Source organism: Dipodomys merriami, unplaced genomic scaffold, assembly GCF_024711535.1.
Source record: "Dipodomys merriami isolate MVZ:Mamm:240054 unplaced genomic scaffold, mDipMer1.0.p SCAF_848, whole genome shotgun sequence".
In the NCBI taxonomy this organism is placed as follows: domain Eukaryota; kingdom Metazoa; phylum Chordata; class Mammalia; order Rodentia; family Heteromyidae; genus Dipodomys; species Dipodomys merriami.
Window position 1 is genome coordinate 242,937 of NW_027206455.1, and position 15,169 is coordinate 258,105.

The window sequence follows — 15,169 nt, forward strand, 5'->3', positions numbered from 1 at the left end:
AAGGTTAGCACTCTACCACTTGCACCACACACCTCCACTTGTGGCTTTTTGCTGGTTAACTGGAGATCAGAATCTCATAGACTCTTGGACTTTCCTGCCTGGGGTTGGCTTGGACCCATGATCCTTAGATCTCGGCCTCCTGAGTAGCTGAGATTGCAGGCGTGAGCAGCGGCACGCGGCCCGCTTCTTCAATGGAGCACGAGGTCCAGCTTTGTTGGGGACAGGAGGGGGGAGGACACACGTGCTCATCTGGTGGCCTTGGCCTGAGAACAGATTAACTTTCCTGCAGCTCTGCTCGCACTGGTACAGGGACTCCCCCATGCCCACGTCCTCAGCTCTGCACTGCAGGGCTGGGCCTGGTCAAGCCAGCCCTGGGCCTGGTCTCTGCCAACTGGTGCCATCTGGTGAACTAACCATGCCTTCCCCAGTGCAGTCTGAATCCCTTCTAGTCTGTTCTTCCTTAGCTACTACTGTGCCTTAAACGTAGGGTAGCAAAAGCCAGGTGCTGATGTGCATGCCTGTAATGCATGCCTGTAATCCCAGCTACGCAGGAGGCTGAGATAGGAGGATTACAGCTCAAAGCCATTTGGGGGAGGAAAAGTCTGTGAGACTCTTTATCTCCAATGAACCAGCAGAAAAGGCTGGAAGTGGAGCTGTGGCTCAAGTGGTAGGATGCCAAGCCTTGAGCAAAAGCAGCTTGGGGAAAGCGCCCGGGTCCTGGGTTCAAGCCCCAGGACTGGCACAAAGACAAAAACAACCTAAGGTAGCAAAAATAGTTTCTGTGTATGTATATGTATGAGAGTAAGACACACACACACACACACACACACACACACACACACACACACACACGCACGCACGCAGGGCAGTATGCAGTGTCAGAGGAGCATAAATACAAGGTGACTGTCTTGCTAGCTTTAGATGGATCGGCTAGATGTCCAGGAGTTCACGCAGCCTCTAGGTAATTTGTTGGCCAACTATCAACCAGCAAAGGAAACAAGGATCTCAGTCTGAACCTCAAGGAACTAAATTCTGCCAGAGCCACACGAGTCTGAATCTCTGTCTTCTGATCAGAGGCCACCGTCCTGTCACACCGCGGGAACGTGCCCCGTGGCACCTTGCTCTGCACCGGAAGCCGCTTTCCTTGCTTCTCTCCTGACTTCAAGACCGGATCTACCAAAGGCCTTCTAGCTTGTTCACGGTCCTTCCCCGCCGAGCAACACCCTCAGTGCCACAATTCCCCTTCACTGACAAATCAGAAAGGGAAAGATTCACCAGGTGCTGGTGGCTCACGCCTGTCATCCTAGCTACTCAGGAGGCTGAGAGCGGAGGATCGCAGTTCAAGGCCACCCTAGGCAGACGGCTAGAGTCTTACCTCCAATTAAACACCAGGAAACTGAAAGTGATGCTGTGGTAGAGTGCTTGCCTTGAGCTCAGGCTCAGGCTCAGCACCCAGGCCCAGAGTTCAAGCCCCATGACCGACCGAAAAAAGAAAGAAAGAAAGAAAGAAAGAAAGAAAGAAAGAAAGAAAGAAAGAAAGAGAGAGAGAGAGAAAGAAAGAAAGAAAGGAAGGAAGGAAGGAAGGGAGAAAGAGAGAGGGGGGAGGGAGGGAGGGAGGGAAGGAAGGAAGAAGGAAGGAAGAAGGAAGGAAGGAAGGAAGGAAGGAAGGAAGGAAGAGAAAGAGGGAAGGAGGGAAGGAAGAAAGGAAGAAAGAAAGGAAGGAAGGAAGGAAGGAAGGAAGAGAGAGGAGGGAGGGAGGGAGGGAGGGAGGGAGGGAGGGAAGGAAGGGAAGGAAGGAAGAAGGAAGGAAGGAAGAAAGAAAGAAAGGAAGGAAGGAAGGAAGGAAGGAAGAAAGAGAGAGGGGGGAGGGAGGGAGGGAAGGAAGGAAAGAAGGAAGAAGGAAGGAAGGAAGGAAGGGAAAGAGGGAAGGAGGGAAGGAAGGAAGAAAGGAAGGAAGAAAGAAAGGAAGGAAGGAAGAAAGAAAGGAAGGAAGGAAGAAAGAGAGAGGGGGAGGGGGGGAGGGAGGGAAGGAGGGAAGGAAGGAAGGGAAGGAAGAAGGAAGGAAGGAAGAAAGGAAGGAAGGAAGAAAGAGGGGGGGAGGGAGGGAGGGAAGGAAGGAAGAAGGAAGGAAGAAAGAAGGAAGGAAGGAAGGAAGGAAAGAAGGAAGGAAGGAAGGAAGGAAAGAAGGAAAATGAAATTGCTTCAACAACTGCAGATGTACTGAGAAGGCAAAACAACAAGACAAAAACAAAAAGTTCAACCGCTACCCTGCCGGGCCTATGCTTTGATCAGCAGCCGTGTGGCTGCCTAACACCCCTCCGGTTTTGGGGTACACGTTGGCTAGTTTTTAGGCCCAAGTTCAGAATTTCAACCCCCCGAGGCCCAGGCAGGGTGACTTAAACCCCGTCCCGTCGGGGATGAGGGAGAAGCTCTGTAGTAAAAGGTGGGTTCCATTGTGCGGGAGGTCCTTGGCTTGAACCCCAAGACTACAAAACCAAGACACCCCCCAGCAAAAGCCCTGCTCTGCGCTGTTACTGCACACTCCAACTTCCTCATCTCCCCCAAACCCTGCGCCATCTTCCCAATAGCTCTTGCTCAATGACCTGGCAGCATGCAACGCTTTCTCTTTTTTTTTCTGGTACTTTCCACAGCCTCCAGATGGGGGCTAGCTCCTCCCCTAGGCGGGCCCAGAAGGCTGCTTATTCCTGGCCATGAGTCGGTGACATTTTTGCCACTCCCTGCTGTCCTGAAGACAATCCTTCCTCACCCCTGGTGGCAGGCTGACTTTCCCTTTAGGAGAAAGAAGTTTGGTTTCCTCCATCCTCTCCACCTTCTGGAACATTCCCAGCCCCGCCCCTACCCGGCATAGGAAGATCTACCAGCCAGAGGGCCCCTGCCTTAGCCACCAGGGAGGAACCTGCTCCAAGATCCCAAGGAGATGCCAAAAGCCAAAGAGAGATCCGAACTGTAGCTAGAGACCTGCTTTCCTCTGTGCTCTCCTAAGATTAAAGTTTCAGCACAAATTAGGCCGAGGAAGAGGGGATCGTGCTAAAAAATTATAATCCATGGCAACAGAAGTGCCATGCATCTGGCCTCCCTTGAAAGAAGGAAGACAAAGTACGAGGAGTGAGCTGGGAAGGTGGCTCAGTGGTAGAGCGCTCGCCTAGCATGCACGAAGCCCTGGGTTCGATTCCTCAGTACCACAGACACAGAAAAAGCCAGAAGTGGCACTGTGGCTCAAGTGGTAGAGCGCTAGCCTTGAGCAAAAGAAGCTCAGGGACAGCGCCCAGGCCCTGAGTTCAAGTCCCAGGGCTGGCCAAAAAAAAAAGGGCAGACAAGCTACCGGGCACTGGTGGCTCACACCTGTCATCCTAGCGACTCAGGAGGCTGAGATCTGAGGATCGCAGTTCAGAGCCAGCCTGGACAGAAAAGTTCCCATGAGACTCTTATCTTCAATGAACCAATCAAAAACCAGAAGTGGAAGAGCCAAAAAAAAAAAAAAAAAAAGGGCCAGGGACAGCACCCAGACCCTGAGTTCAAGCCTCACAACTGACCCCCCCCACTCCCCCACCCCCCAAAAAAGGCAAGCCAAGTGTTATTCAGGATAGAGGAACCTGGGCTCCTGACTCCTAGTCTCAGTAATTCCTTCTGTATCATTCTGCTGGTTCAGATGGAAAGATGCTGAATTAGTCACGTGCTAAAAATATGCCCATTTTCCAAGAAGCAAAGATATTCTTATGATGCAACACTCAATTTCTAATTTCCCCCTGAAGACTCAAGTGTCGAGATTCTGGATAAACTGTAATGTAATCGAACACCAACACTTAACCTGTGGGGTCTGGGCACAGTAGTGCATGCCTATAATCCCAGCACATGGGAAGTTCAAGTTTTTTCGTTTTTTGGGGGGGTCTGGTCGTGGTACCTGAACTCTAGGCCTGGGCGCTGTCCCTCAGCTCTTCAGCTCAAAGCTAGCGCTCTACCACTTGAACCACAGCACCACTTCCGGCTTTTTTTCTTTTTGCTTATGTGGTGCTGAGGAATGGAACCCAGGGCCTCATGCATGCAAGGCAAGCACTCTACCACTGAGCCACCTTCCCAGCCCCAAGACTACAAGTTTGAGATCAGCTAAGGATACATCCTACTGATTTCTATGCCAGCCCGGGCTACATAGCAAGACTCTGTTTCAAACACCCAACCAGCCTACCAATGCACAGATTTTCTCTGCTGAAGTACCAACAAGAAACTGGTTGATGGGCTGGGAAGGTGGCTCAGTGGTAGAGCGCTTGCCTTGCATGCATGAGGCCCTGGGTTCGATTCCTCAGCACCACATAAGTAGAAAAAGCCAGAAATGGCGCTATGGCTCAAGTGGTAGAGCGCTAGCCTTGAGCTGAAGAGCTGAGGGACAGCGCGCAGGCCCAGAGTTCAGGCCCCACGACCGGACCCCAAAAACAAAAAAAAAAAAACTGGTTGATACTGGTGAAAACCTGACAACTCAAAGCACAAACAGGTTCTGCCTGCTCTCCTCTTTTCTAGAGTCAAACCTTAACCTAGAAGGAACTGGCAGGGAAAAAAATCTACCACAAACAGAAGGCAATTTAGAAGCCCACATAGCACTTCAAAACAGGGCTTTTGTTCAGGAAAGCCAACTTGCTCTGGGTGTGGCTCACTTCAAAAGAAATACTTTCCAAAAAAAAAAAAAACCCACATATTTGTGCACAGCAGTGAAGTTTTCGTTTAAATTTCAAATTTATTTTAATGTAGAAGCCCAATGCTTTGGGAGAATAGGATTGAAACAATTAGAGGCCTAAATGGCGTCGGTGTTTTCTTGTTAAATAGGATAGATGTTCAGCTTTCAAACAAAGAAAAGTGAATTCTGAAAACTAACACTAGGCTGGGAAGGTGGCTCCATGGTACGGTGCTTGCCTAGCATGCATGAAGCCCTGGGTTCGATTCCTCTGTACCACATAAGCAGAAAAAGCCAGAAGTGGTGCTGTGGCTCAAGTGGTAGAGTGCTCGCCTTGAGTTCAAGCCCTAGGACTGGCAAAACAACAACTAACAACACTCCTTGCTCATCTCCCTGAGACATGGTCTCCCAAAACATTCAACTAAGAACACTAGGACTTAGCACAGTGGCTGACACCAGTCATGCCGCTGCTCAAGAGGCTGAGATCTGAGAATCACAGTTTGAAGCTAGTCCAGGCAGAAAAGTATGGGAGACTCTTATCTCCAATGGACCAGCAAAAAAAAGTCAGAAGTGGAGATGTGGCTCAAATGGCAGAGCACCAACTTGGATCTAAAAAAGCCAAGAGAAAGCATGAAGGCCTGAATTCACACCCCAGTACCAACACACACACCAAGTTTAAAAAAAAAAAAAAAAAAAAAAGGGCTCTGTGAACTAACTACACCAGCATGTCATGAAATGACAGGGCTGAAATGTTCCACAATAGTAAAATAAAAGTAGGGTAATTATCATTTGCAGGTAATTATAATCATTATGGTTGTGCCAATCACACTGTACTCTTATCCCAAAAGAACAGAGCAGGGCTGGGAAGGTGGCTCAGTGGTAGAGCGCTTGCCTTGCATGCCTGAGGCCCTGGGTTCGATTCCTCAGCACCACATAAGCAAAAAGAAAAAAGCCGGAAGTGGCGCTGTGGCTCAAGTGGTAGAGCACTAGCCTTGAGCTGAAGAGCTGAAGGACAGTGCCCAGGCCCAGAGTTCAGGCCCCACAACCGGACCCCCCCCCCCAAAAAAAAAAAAAGAATTGGGGCTGGGAAGGTGACTCAGTGGTAGAGTGCTTGCCTTGCATGCATGAGGCCCTGGGTTCGATTCCTCAGCACCACATAAGCAGAAAAAACCAGAAGTGATGCTGTGGCTCAAGTGGTAGAGCGCTAGCCTTGAGCTGATGAGCTGAGGGACAGCACCCAGGCCCAGAGTTCAAGCCCCATGACTGGCAAAAAAAAAAAAAAATTCAAGAACAGAGCAGGCTGTGAAGATGGCTCAGTGGTAGAGTGCTGGCCTAGCACTCATGAAGCCCTGGGTTCGATTCCTCAGTGCCACATACACAGAAAAAGCCAGAAGTGGAGCTGTGGTTCAAGTGGTAGAGGGTTAGCCTTGAGCAAAAGAAGCTCAGGGACAGTGCCTAGGCTTTGAGTTCAAGACCAAGGACTGGCAAAACAACAACAACAAAAAAACAGATATTACCATGAATTACAATGATAATTACATAGCATGTAGCATGCTAAACACTGCAAAGTCTACTGTCAGTGTAGGTATTCCCATAAGGCCTAAGCACCAATGAAACGAATGTTTAAATCACACACATTGTCAAGGAGAATTACTTAGGATTTTAGAAAGTGACCACTTACAAGAAATAATATACTTACAAGAGATAGCAGCAAACGGAACAGGTCACCAACATTGTGATGATAACTCTAAAAAAAAAAAAGAAAAGAAAAGCCAGTATTATTAGATATGGTAAGTCCCCTTCCGTGTCACGTACTACAAGCACTGTACCCCATGGAAATGGCCATGAGTCTGTTCAAAATCTCGCTGAATGCCAACAGCTCACGCCTGTCATCCTAGCTACTCAGGAGGCTGAGATCTGAGGATCACAGTTCAAGGCCAGCCTGGGCAGCAAAGTCCCATGATTCTCTTCAATTAACCGGCAGTAAGGCTGAAGTGGAGGCGTGGCACAAGTAGTGGAGCGCCAGCCTTGAGAAAAGGCCTAGGTAGTGCCCAGGCCCTGTCTTCAAGCCCTAAGGTTGGCACGTGTGCACGTACACACACACACACACACACACTCACACACACACACACAATACAAAAATAACAGGATGTGTACTAATGCCACAGATTCGATATACAATCCAAGCTTTGCTACAACTGAAGTGTATAGACAGTAGTATTAGGTAGAATTCTCTGTGATGAATTAACACTATACTTTTTATTACCAATCGTGGGACTTGAACTCAAGGCCTGGGCACTGACCCTGAGCTCTTTGTGATCATGGCTACCGCTCTGAGCCACAGCGCCACTTCTGGTTTTCTGATGGCTCATTGAGATTCAGAGTCTCAAGACTTTTCTTGCCTGTGTTGGCCTTGAATGGTGATCCTCAGATCTCAGCCTCCTGAGTCGCTAGGATGACAGGCGTGAGGCCCCCGACACCTGGGGATACATTTTTTTTTTTGGGGGGGGGGGTTCGGTCGTGGGCCTGAACTCAGGGCCTGGGTGCTGTCCCTCAGCTCTTCAGCTCAAGGCTAGCGCTCTACCACTTGAGCCACAGCGCCACTTCCGGCTTTTTTTTTCTGCTTATGTGGTGCTGAGGAATCGAACCCAGGGCCTCATGCATGCAAGGCAAGTGCTCTACCACTGAGCCACCTTCCCAGCCCCTCTTTTTTTTTTTAACTGTAACTTTTTCATCTTTTCTTTTTTGATACTGGGGATTTGAACCCATGACAATGCCCTTCTTAGGCAAGTGCTTAGCTACATCCCAGCCCTTAACACTGTATTTCTAAAAGTGCATTGTCTCTAGCAGGGCCTCTCATCCACAAAGCAAGCTTGGATGTGGGTGTATGATCAGCCCAGTTTCAGCGTTTCTAAGAACGCATAGCCAGGTACTGGTGGCTCACACCTGTAACTAAGAAGGCTGGGATCTGAGGATCAAGGTTCGAAGCCATCCTGGGCAAGAAAGTCTGCGACACTCTTTTCTCCAATCAATCAGTAAAATAAATAAATAAAAAATAAAAAAATAATGCAGAAGTGGAGCTGTAAGGGCTGGGAAGGTGGCTCAGTGGTAGAGCGCTTGCCTTGCATGCTTGAGGCCCTGAGTTCGATTCCTTAGCACCACATAAGCAAAAGAAAAAAGTCGGAAGTGGCGTTGTGGCTCAAGTGGTAGAGCGCTAGCCTTGAGCTGAAGAGCTGAGGGACAGCGCCCAGGCCCAGAGTTCAGGCCCCACAACCGGACCCCAAAAAAAAAAGTTTGGGCACCAAAGAATAAGAGAAAGAGTCAGACAGACAGAAAGAGAAAGACTCATTATTTCCTCTCTTGTTTTTTTTTTTTTTTTGCCAGTCCTGGGGCTTGAACTCAGGGCCTGGGCACTGTCCCTACGCTTCTTTGGCTCAAGGCTAGCACTCTACCACTTGAGCCATAGCACCACTTCTGGCTTTTTCTGTGTATGTGGTACTGAGGAATCGAACCCAGGGCTTCATGCATGCTAGGCAAGCGCTCTACCACTGAGCCACCTTCCCAGCCTCTGTTTCTCTTTCAAAAAGCTCCTCATGGAAATCTCTTTCCTCCTGGGCAGGAACACAAAGGCGCCATGCCTCTGATCATGTAAAATACTTCTTCTCAAAATGAATTCCAGGAGATGGAAAAATCAATCCATGTCTTTTCCTCCCCAAAGCTGAGCAGATTGGCTTTGAGGCAGAGTGTGTGCTGAGCACCAGGGAGGCCTAAATGCAATCCGCACTGCCGGAAGCAAAGTGAAGAAAAGGGACAGGAAGGAAGGGGGGAAGGGAGGGAGAAATCTCTGCCCCCAAAACAGCAGCTGTGTCATTCGCAGGCCTGGCCGTCCACACTTGAGCCTGTGGTCTGCTCAATCCCCACTGACATTAGGGCTTTTCCACATCTCTCCTAAGCAGATTGCTTCCTTCCCGTCGCCATGATGAGTAACAAAGTTCACCAGCCTGGCTTGGCTCAAACGTCATCCTCCCGTCCCTTTCCTTCTATCCACAAGCAATGGCAAATTCATCTTTCTCCAAGATGTCTTCCTTTGATCTCTTGCCAGCTGCAGGTTTTCCACTGCCAGCCTCTTATTATCCAGGGTGGGGAGAGGGTGCGGGGAGTGGGGGTTGCGAGGGGGGGGGTGCTAAGCCTATTTTCCAGAACCTGGTAAATCTCATGGATTATCCTGTCCCAAGATGGCTTCAAGTCTTGATCCTCAGATTTCAGCCTCTTGAGGAGCTAGGATTATAGACAGGTCTAAGCCATTGGTCCACCAGCTCCTGCGCTTGAACTCAGTCCTGGGGCTTGAACTCAGGGCCTGGGGGCGCTGTCCCTGAGCTTCTCTTGCTCAAGGCTAGCACTCTACCGCTTGAACCACAGCGCCACTTCCAGCTCTTTCTGTGATGTGGTGCTGAGGAATCGACCCCAGGGCTTCATGCATGCAAGGCAAGCACTCTACCACTGAGCCACCTTCCCAGCCCTGGTGTGCATTTTCTATGGTTAATTTCAATTGATTACATTCATAACCTCACTAGGTCACATTCGCAATAGATACATTCCTTCCCTGATTACTTGGCCCAGGATTACCCAGGATGCCCCAGGGAAAGTAACAGTTAACAAAATGCATAAGCATTTCCTAGCTTGCCCTGCCTTGGCTAGCTTACCAGCTTGGAGGGGTTGGGGGAGGGGGGACCGGGAGTGATACAACACACCAGACAAACAAGAAACAAACAATAACCATCAACCATAATCAGCATGCTGGAACGATCCCAGATCTGACAGCAAGGCAGGGTTGATGGGACGGACAGGTGTTTGGAGGGCACAGAAGCCATTTTACAAGGGGATCTTCCCTTCAGGAAAAGCTTTCCCCAGAAATGCTGGAGAAGCCTTGGTGGGGGGGGGGGGGGGGGGGGACCAGCAGCAATCTAGAGGGATCGGAGGAAGGAATGACAGAAAACCTAATCACATCTTTCAGCTGAACTGACACAGGCTAAGGGAGCAGGGGCAAAAGGAAAAAGCAGACAAGCCCGCTGAGATGATCTGCAAATAATGTGAACACAGAAGCCAGGATCACTGCAGACAGCCAGAACTGTCAGACACCATCTTTGCAATATTGATGAGGGTTTGAGCTAATGGAGACATTTGTACAGTAAAAAAAAAAAAGAAAAAAGAAAACCTAACTAGGTGCCAGAGATTCGATCCCTGTCAACCTAGCTACTCAGAAGGCTAAGATCTGAGAATCATGGCTCAAAGCCAGCCTGGAGCAAGTAAGTATGTAAGACACTTTATCTCCAAGGAACCACAGAGAAGCTGGTAGCTCAGAAAAGCTGTGGCTCAAGTGGTAGAATGCCAGCCTAAAGGGAAAAAAAAATTTTAAATATATATATCAAGGACAGTGCCCAGGTTTTGAGTTCAAGTTCTAGTACCAGCACACACACACACACACACACACACACACACACACACACACACACACACACACACACAAGTGAAAACCTACAGAATTTGAGTCCAGCTCCTTACTTGGGATCTAGCTGAGTGTGGTGGCTCATGCCTATAATCCCAGCATTGGGGAGGTGGAGGCATGAGGAGGTGGAGGATCATGAGTTTGAGGCTAGCCTCAACTATACAGTAAGACCCTGTCTGAAAAAAAAAAAAAGAAATATGAAAATAGAAAGCCAGCCCTCCTCTCCTGTCACCCCTTCATTCATTGCAAACACAGTGTTTTTGTCTTAATTCCAAGCTTTTGCTCCTGTGCCCCAGCCTAGAATCTTCTCTACAGAGAGCTAAAACAGCTGTGACACCCCCTCCCCTGCCCCCAAGCAATACAATTCTATATACAAGCTCCCCAGGCTCACACCTGTCACCCTAGCTACTCAGGAGGCTGAGATCTGAAGATCACAGTTCAAAGCCAGCCTGGGCAGAAAAGTCTGTGAGACCCTGATCTTTAATGAAGGTCCAAATAAAATAATAATAATGATGATGATGATGATGATGATGATGATAAGCTGGAAGAGCAGCTGTGGCACAAGTGGTAGAGCTCTAGCCCTTGAGCAATTAAGCTCCAAGACCTGAGTTTAAGCCCCAGGACCAGCACATGCGCGCACACTTGCACACAACCAACAATGCCAAATCCTGCTTCTTAGAAGCTGCATGCAGAAGGAAGGAAGGATTCAGAGGCGAAGTCTCATGTTATTTTCAGGTGGCTTGGCAAACTTTCACACACCTATGAACACCCAAGCACCTGTATTCACAGACACAAGTATGAACGTTAATTATGGCAGCCCTCCTGGGGGGGGGGGGGGCTAGCTCTTTCTGCTTGTGTAGATGTTTGGAAGCCTTGTACTCCGGCCTCTGCTCCCTCCTCCTATCCAGCAAGGGAGCTGTGGAAAAAAGAAGGAACAACAAAATGGAAGCTTTTTAGAGAACCTGTGGATTTCTAAAGAGAAAAGGGGGAAGTCATAAAGAACAGGAATGAGGAGGAAACGTGTTTGGGGGAGTGGCCATCATCCCATCCTTTTTCAGTTGCAGGAAAGACTGCCAGGAAGAGCGAGGGACTAGCTTTAGGCTATTGATAAATTCAGAAAAGGATTTTCCTCCCCTCTAGCTCATCAGCTATGGAGAATCTCAGTTCCCAGGTTTCTGCACTGCTCAGTGGAAGAGCATAAAAATTCTCCCCTATAATGCTGTCCCTTTATCTTCTTTATAAAGATCTATTTAATCCTATCAGAAATACTTTCTTAGCCAGGGGGCTGGCGGTTCACATCTATCATCCTAGCTACTCAGGAGGCTGAGATCGGAGGATCGTAGTTCAAAGCCAGCCCAGTCAAGAAAGTCTGTTGTTTTTTTTTGTTTTTGTTTGCTAGTCCTGGGGCTTGAACTCAAGAGCCCGGGCTCTGTCCCTGAGCTTCTTTTACTCAATGCTAGCACTCAACCACTTGAACCACACTCAGTGCCACGTCTGGGTTTTTTCTGTTTATATGGTACTGAGGAACCGAACGCAGGGCTTCATACATGCTAGGCAAGCGCTCTACCACTAAGCCACCTTCCCAGCCTTCTGTGAGATTTGTGCCTCAAATGAACCAATTAAAATCCAAAAGTGGAGCTGTGGCTCAAAGGGATAGAGTGCTAGCCTTGAGCAAAAAAAGCTCAGGGAGGGCTGGGAAGGTGGCTCAGTGGTAGAGCGCTTGCCTTGCATGCATGAGGCCCTGGGTTCGATTCCTCAGCACCACATAAGCAAAAAGAAAAAAGCCGGAAGTGGCACTGTGGCTCAAGTGGTAGAGTGCTAGCCTTGAGCTGAAGAGCTGAGGGACAGCGCCCAGGCCCAGAGTTCAGGCCCCATGACCGGACCCAAAAAACAAAACAAAAAAAAACAAAGAATTCACCACAGTCTGAGCTAGAGACGTGGCTGTGGTAGATTCCAGATAGAAGGCCTTGAAATCAACCCTCAGTATTGCTAATAATAATACACCATAATCAATGAAGTGGTTCAGTTCCTTCATGTATTTAAAAAAGCGGTTTGTGGGCTGGGAAGGTGGCTTAGTGGTAGAGTACTTGCTTAGCATGCATGAGGCCCTGGGCTTGATTTCTTGGTACCACATAAACAAAAACAAGTAACTTTTTAAAAAGCGATCTGTAGGCCAGTCACCAGTGGTTCATGCCTATAATTCCTAACCATTTAGGAGGCTGAGATCTGAGGATCAGGGTTCAAATCCAGCTTTGGGCAAGAAAGTCTGTGAGACTCTTCATTCTAATTAATCAGCAAAAGGCTGGAAATGGAGCTGTGGCTCAAGTAGCACAGTGCCCGCCTTGTGCTAAAAAAGTTAAGGGACACACACACACACACACACACACACACACACACACACACACACACTGATGGAAAAGGGAATTTGTGCTCATTGCAAATTACCATGTCCATCTTACAATGAGGAAATGGGACTATGGAAAAGTTAACTGCCTTGTCCTAAAAAAGTAAAGGGACAGCACCAAGACTCTGAGTTCAAGCCCTATTCCCAGTACACACACACACACACACACACACACACACACACACACACACACACACACACACACACACACACACACACACACACACACACACACACACTTTCTGATGGAAAAGGGAATTTGTACTCATTGCAAATTACCATGTCCATCTTACAATGAGGAAATGGGACTATGGAAAAGTTAACTGCCTTGTCCAAGGTCACAGTGGTTGCCCATGAAGAAGTGTTTTTCAAAATGCAATCCTGCGACCTTTCTTTCTAGAGAACACTTTCAAGACCTGCTCAGTCCTGCCAAGAACAGGAAATACAAGGCCTGTAATGGAAGCAGTGAGATCCATATAACATGTCAGCAGTTGGTCAAATACAGAAACATCATCCCTGGGCTCAAACCTGGTCCAAGAACAGGGGTTTCATTACCCTGGCAAACAGATGTGGCATGAGAGTCCAAGATGAAGAGCTTAAGTCTTTAAGAGAATCCAGTATGGCCAGGGTATTAATAAGTGCTTTTCTCTGAGGATGAAGCCACAAAACCAGACAGTGATGTCATGTAAGAATTAAAGATACAAGCACAACAAAAGAAGAGCTCTGTTGTCTTTAAAAAAAAAAAAAAAAAAGTCCTGGAGGAGAAACAAGTCCAATTAGTTTTGGTTAATACATGGTGCTGCTTACAAAAGATAGATTTTTCTATCTAAAAGAAGTAGGGGTCTGGGAATGTGGCTTAGTAGTAGAGCGCTTGCCTAGCATGCATGAATCCCTGGGTTCGATTCCTCAGCACCACATACACAGAAAAAGCCAGAAGTGGTGCTGTGGCTCAAGTGGTAGAGCGCTAGCCTTGAGCAAAAGAAGCTCAGGGACAGCGCCCAGGCCCTGAGTTCAAACCCCAGGACTGGCCACCCCCCCCCAAAAAAAAACAGTAGGGGTTAGTAGGAAATCATACTCTCAGGAATCTTAGCAGGAGTTAGTTTTACCTATTAAAAGGAACGCTATTAAGAAGAGCAAGTCTATTTCAGAGAACAGGTTCATGGTCACAAAATGGAAGTAATCAACTCTCCATAGCAACCACTTTGCTTAATAGATATTTGTACTCTTCGTGGGGGGGGGGGAGGAGAAATGACTAAAAACAAAAACAAAAAAAGCAAAAGAGGAACTCGACAGAAGAGGGGGCCCCCCGGGGAGGGGGGTGCCTTTGCAGACATGGTTCTGTTTTAAAGTCCAATCAAGGAAAACGGGGGGGGGGGGGGCGGGGGAGGAGAAAGTTGACTTCCAAAATAGACGATGCCCTTCCAGTTATTTGTTTATTTATTAAAACCAACCACCGCCACACAAAGAAGTCTGCGAGAAGGGCGATCTCTCTCTCTCTCTCTCTCTCTCTCTCTGGGCCAATCGCCCTGCAGGCCCGGGTGACAAGTCACCCCACCCGACTCCCCCGACGGGAGCGGGGCGCCCTGCGCCAGGCGACAGGTATGACGCAGGGATTCCAAACACCACCTTCGCGGGGGGGGGGGGGGGGATGGGGGGAACCGGCCCAGCGCCCCCCCACCACCCCGGCGCCCCACCCCCCACCCCACCTCGGCCTCGGTCATTCGATCAAAAATCTCTACCTGTCAATCTAGTCTCCCCACCCCCACCCCCACCCCCCGCTTTTCAAGTCGGGGGACAGACCAGGCCTGGAGGTGGCGAGGAGGCCCCGCGGGGTGCAGGGAATCCCGGTGACCCCCCCCCCGGCCATCGGGCGGTTGCGATGGCGACCCCACCCCACCCCCACCCGAGGGCCGTGAGGAGAAATCCCACCCCCACCCCCCCCAAAATGTGTCCTGGAAGGAGGGGGGGGTCCCCGCGAGGGGACACCGAGGCGGCGGCGGTGACAGGGAAGAGGCCTCATCGAGGCTCATCGAGGCCTGACGCGGGGGGGGGGGTCCCCACACCCCGGCCCGCGCGGCCCTCAACCAAGACGCCCCCCCCCCGAAACACACAGGCCCGCCCCCCGAACACTTACCCCCGGTTGGGACCCTTAGGGATAAACCAAGGCACCAAGAGGCCCACGAAGCCCCAGAACACGCTCATCACGATGAGAGGCACCGTGAGGCCGTGGTACGCCATGGTGCCGCCCGCCAGCCCCTGCCCGCCGCCTTCCTCGGGTCCCACCCGGAAGTGCCAGGCGCGCGTCACGTGACGCCGACGCGGCCTGCGTACTGCGCGAGGCCACGCCTCCGCGCCCTGCGGGGCCACGCCTCCGAGCCCGCTGTGCCCCGCCCCCGCGCCCTGCGGAGCCCCGCCTCCGCGCCCGCCTGGCCCCGCCCCCTGCGGAGCCCCGCCTCCGCGTCCGCCGGGCCCCGCCTCCGCGCCCTGCGGAGCCCCGCCTCCGCGCCCGCCGGGCCCCGCCTCCGCGCCCGCCTGGCCACGCCCCCACGGGCTCCAGACCACGCCCTCACCTGCT

General features: G+C 50.1%; 1 protein-coding gene across 1 annotated transcript in view; it reads right to left on the bottom strand.

Annotated features, from left to right (window-relative positions):
- Atp6v0e1 (ATPase H+ transporting V0 subunit e1) overlaps positions 1–14,898 on the bottom strand; it is a 29,740-nt gene extending 14,842 nt beyond the window's left edge. The window contains exons 1-2 of the mRNA XM_070011869.1: positions 14,729–14,898; positions 6,384–6,431 (exon numbers count right to left, since the gene is read on the bottom strand). Of these exons, the coding sequence (XP_069867970.1) occupies positions 6,384–6,431; positions 14,729–14,832 (152 nt within the window). The 5' untranslated portion in view covers positions 14,833–14,898. The remainder of the gene's footprint in view (positions 1–6,383; positions 6,432–14,728) is intronic.
- Between the last annotated feature and the right edge of the window lie 271 nt (positions 14,899–15,169).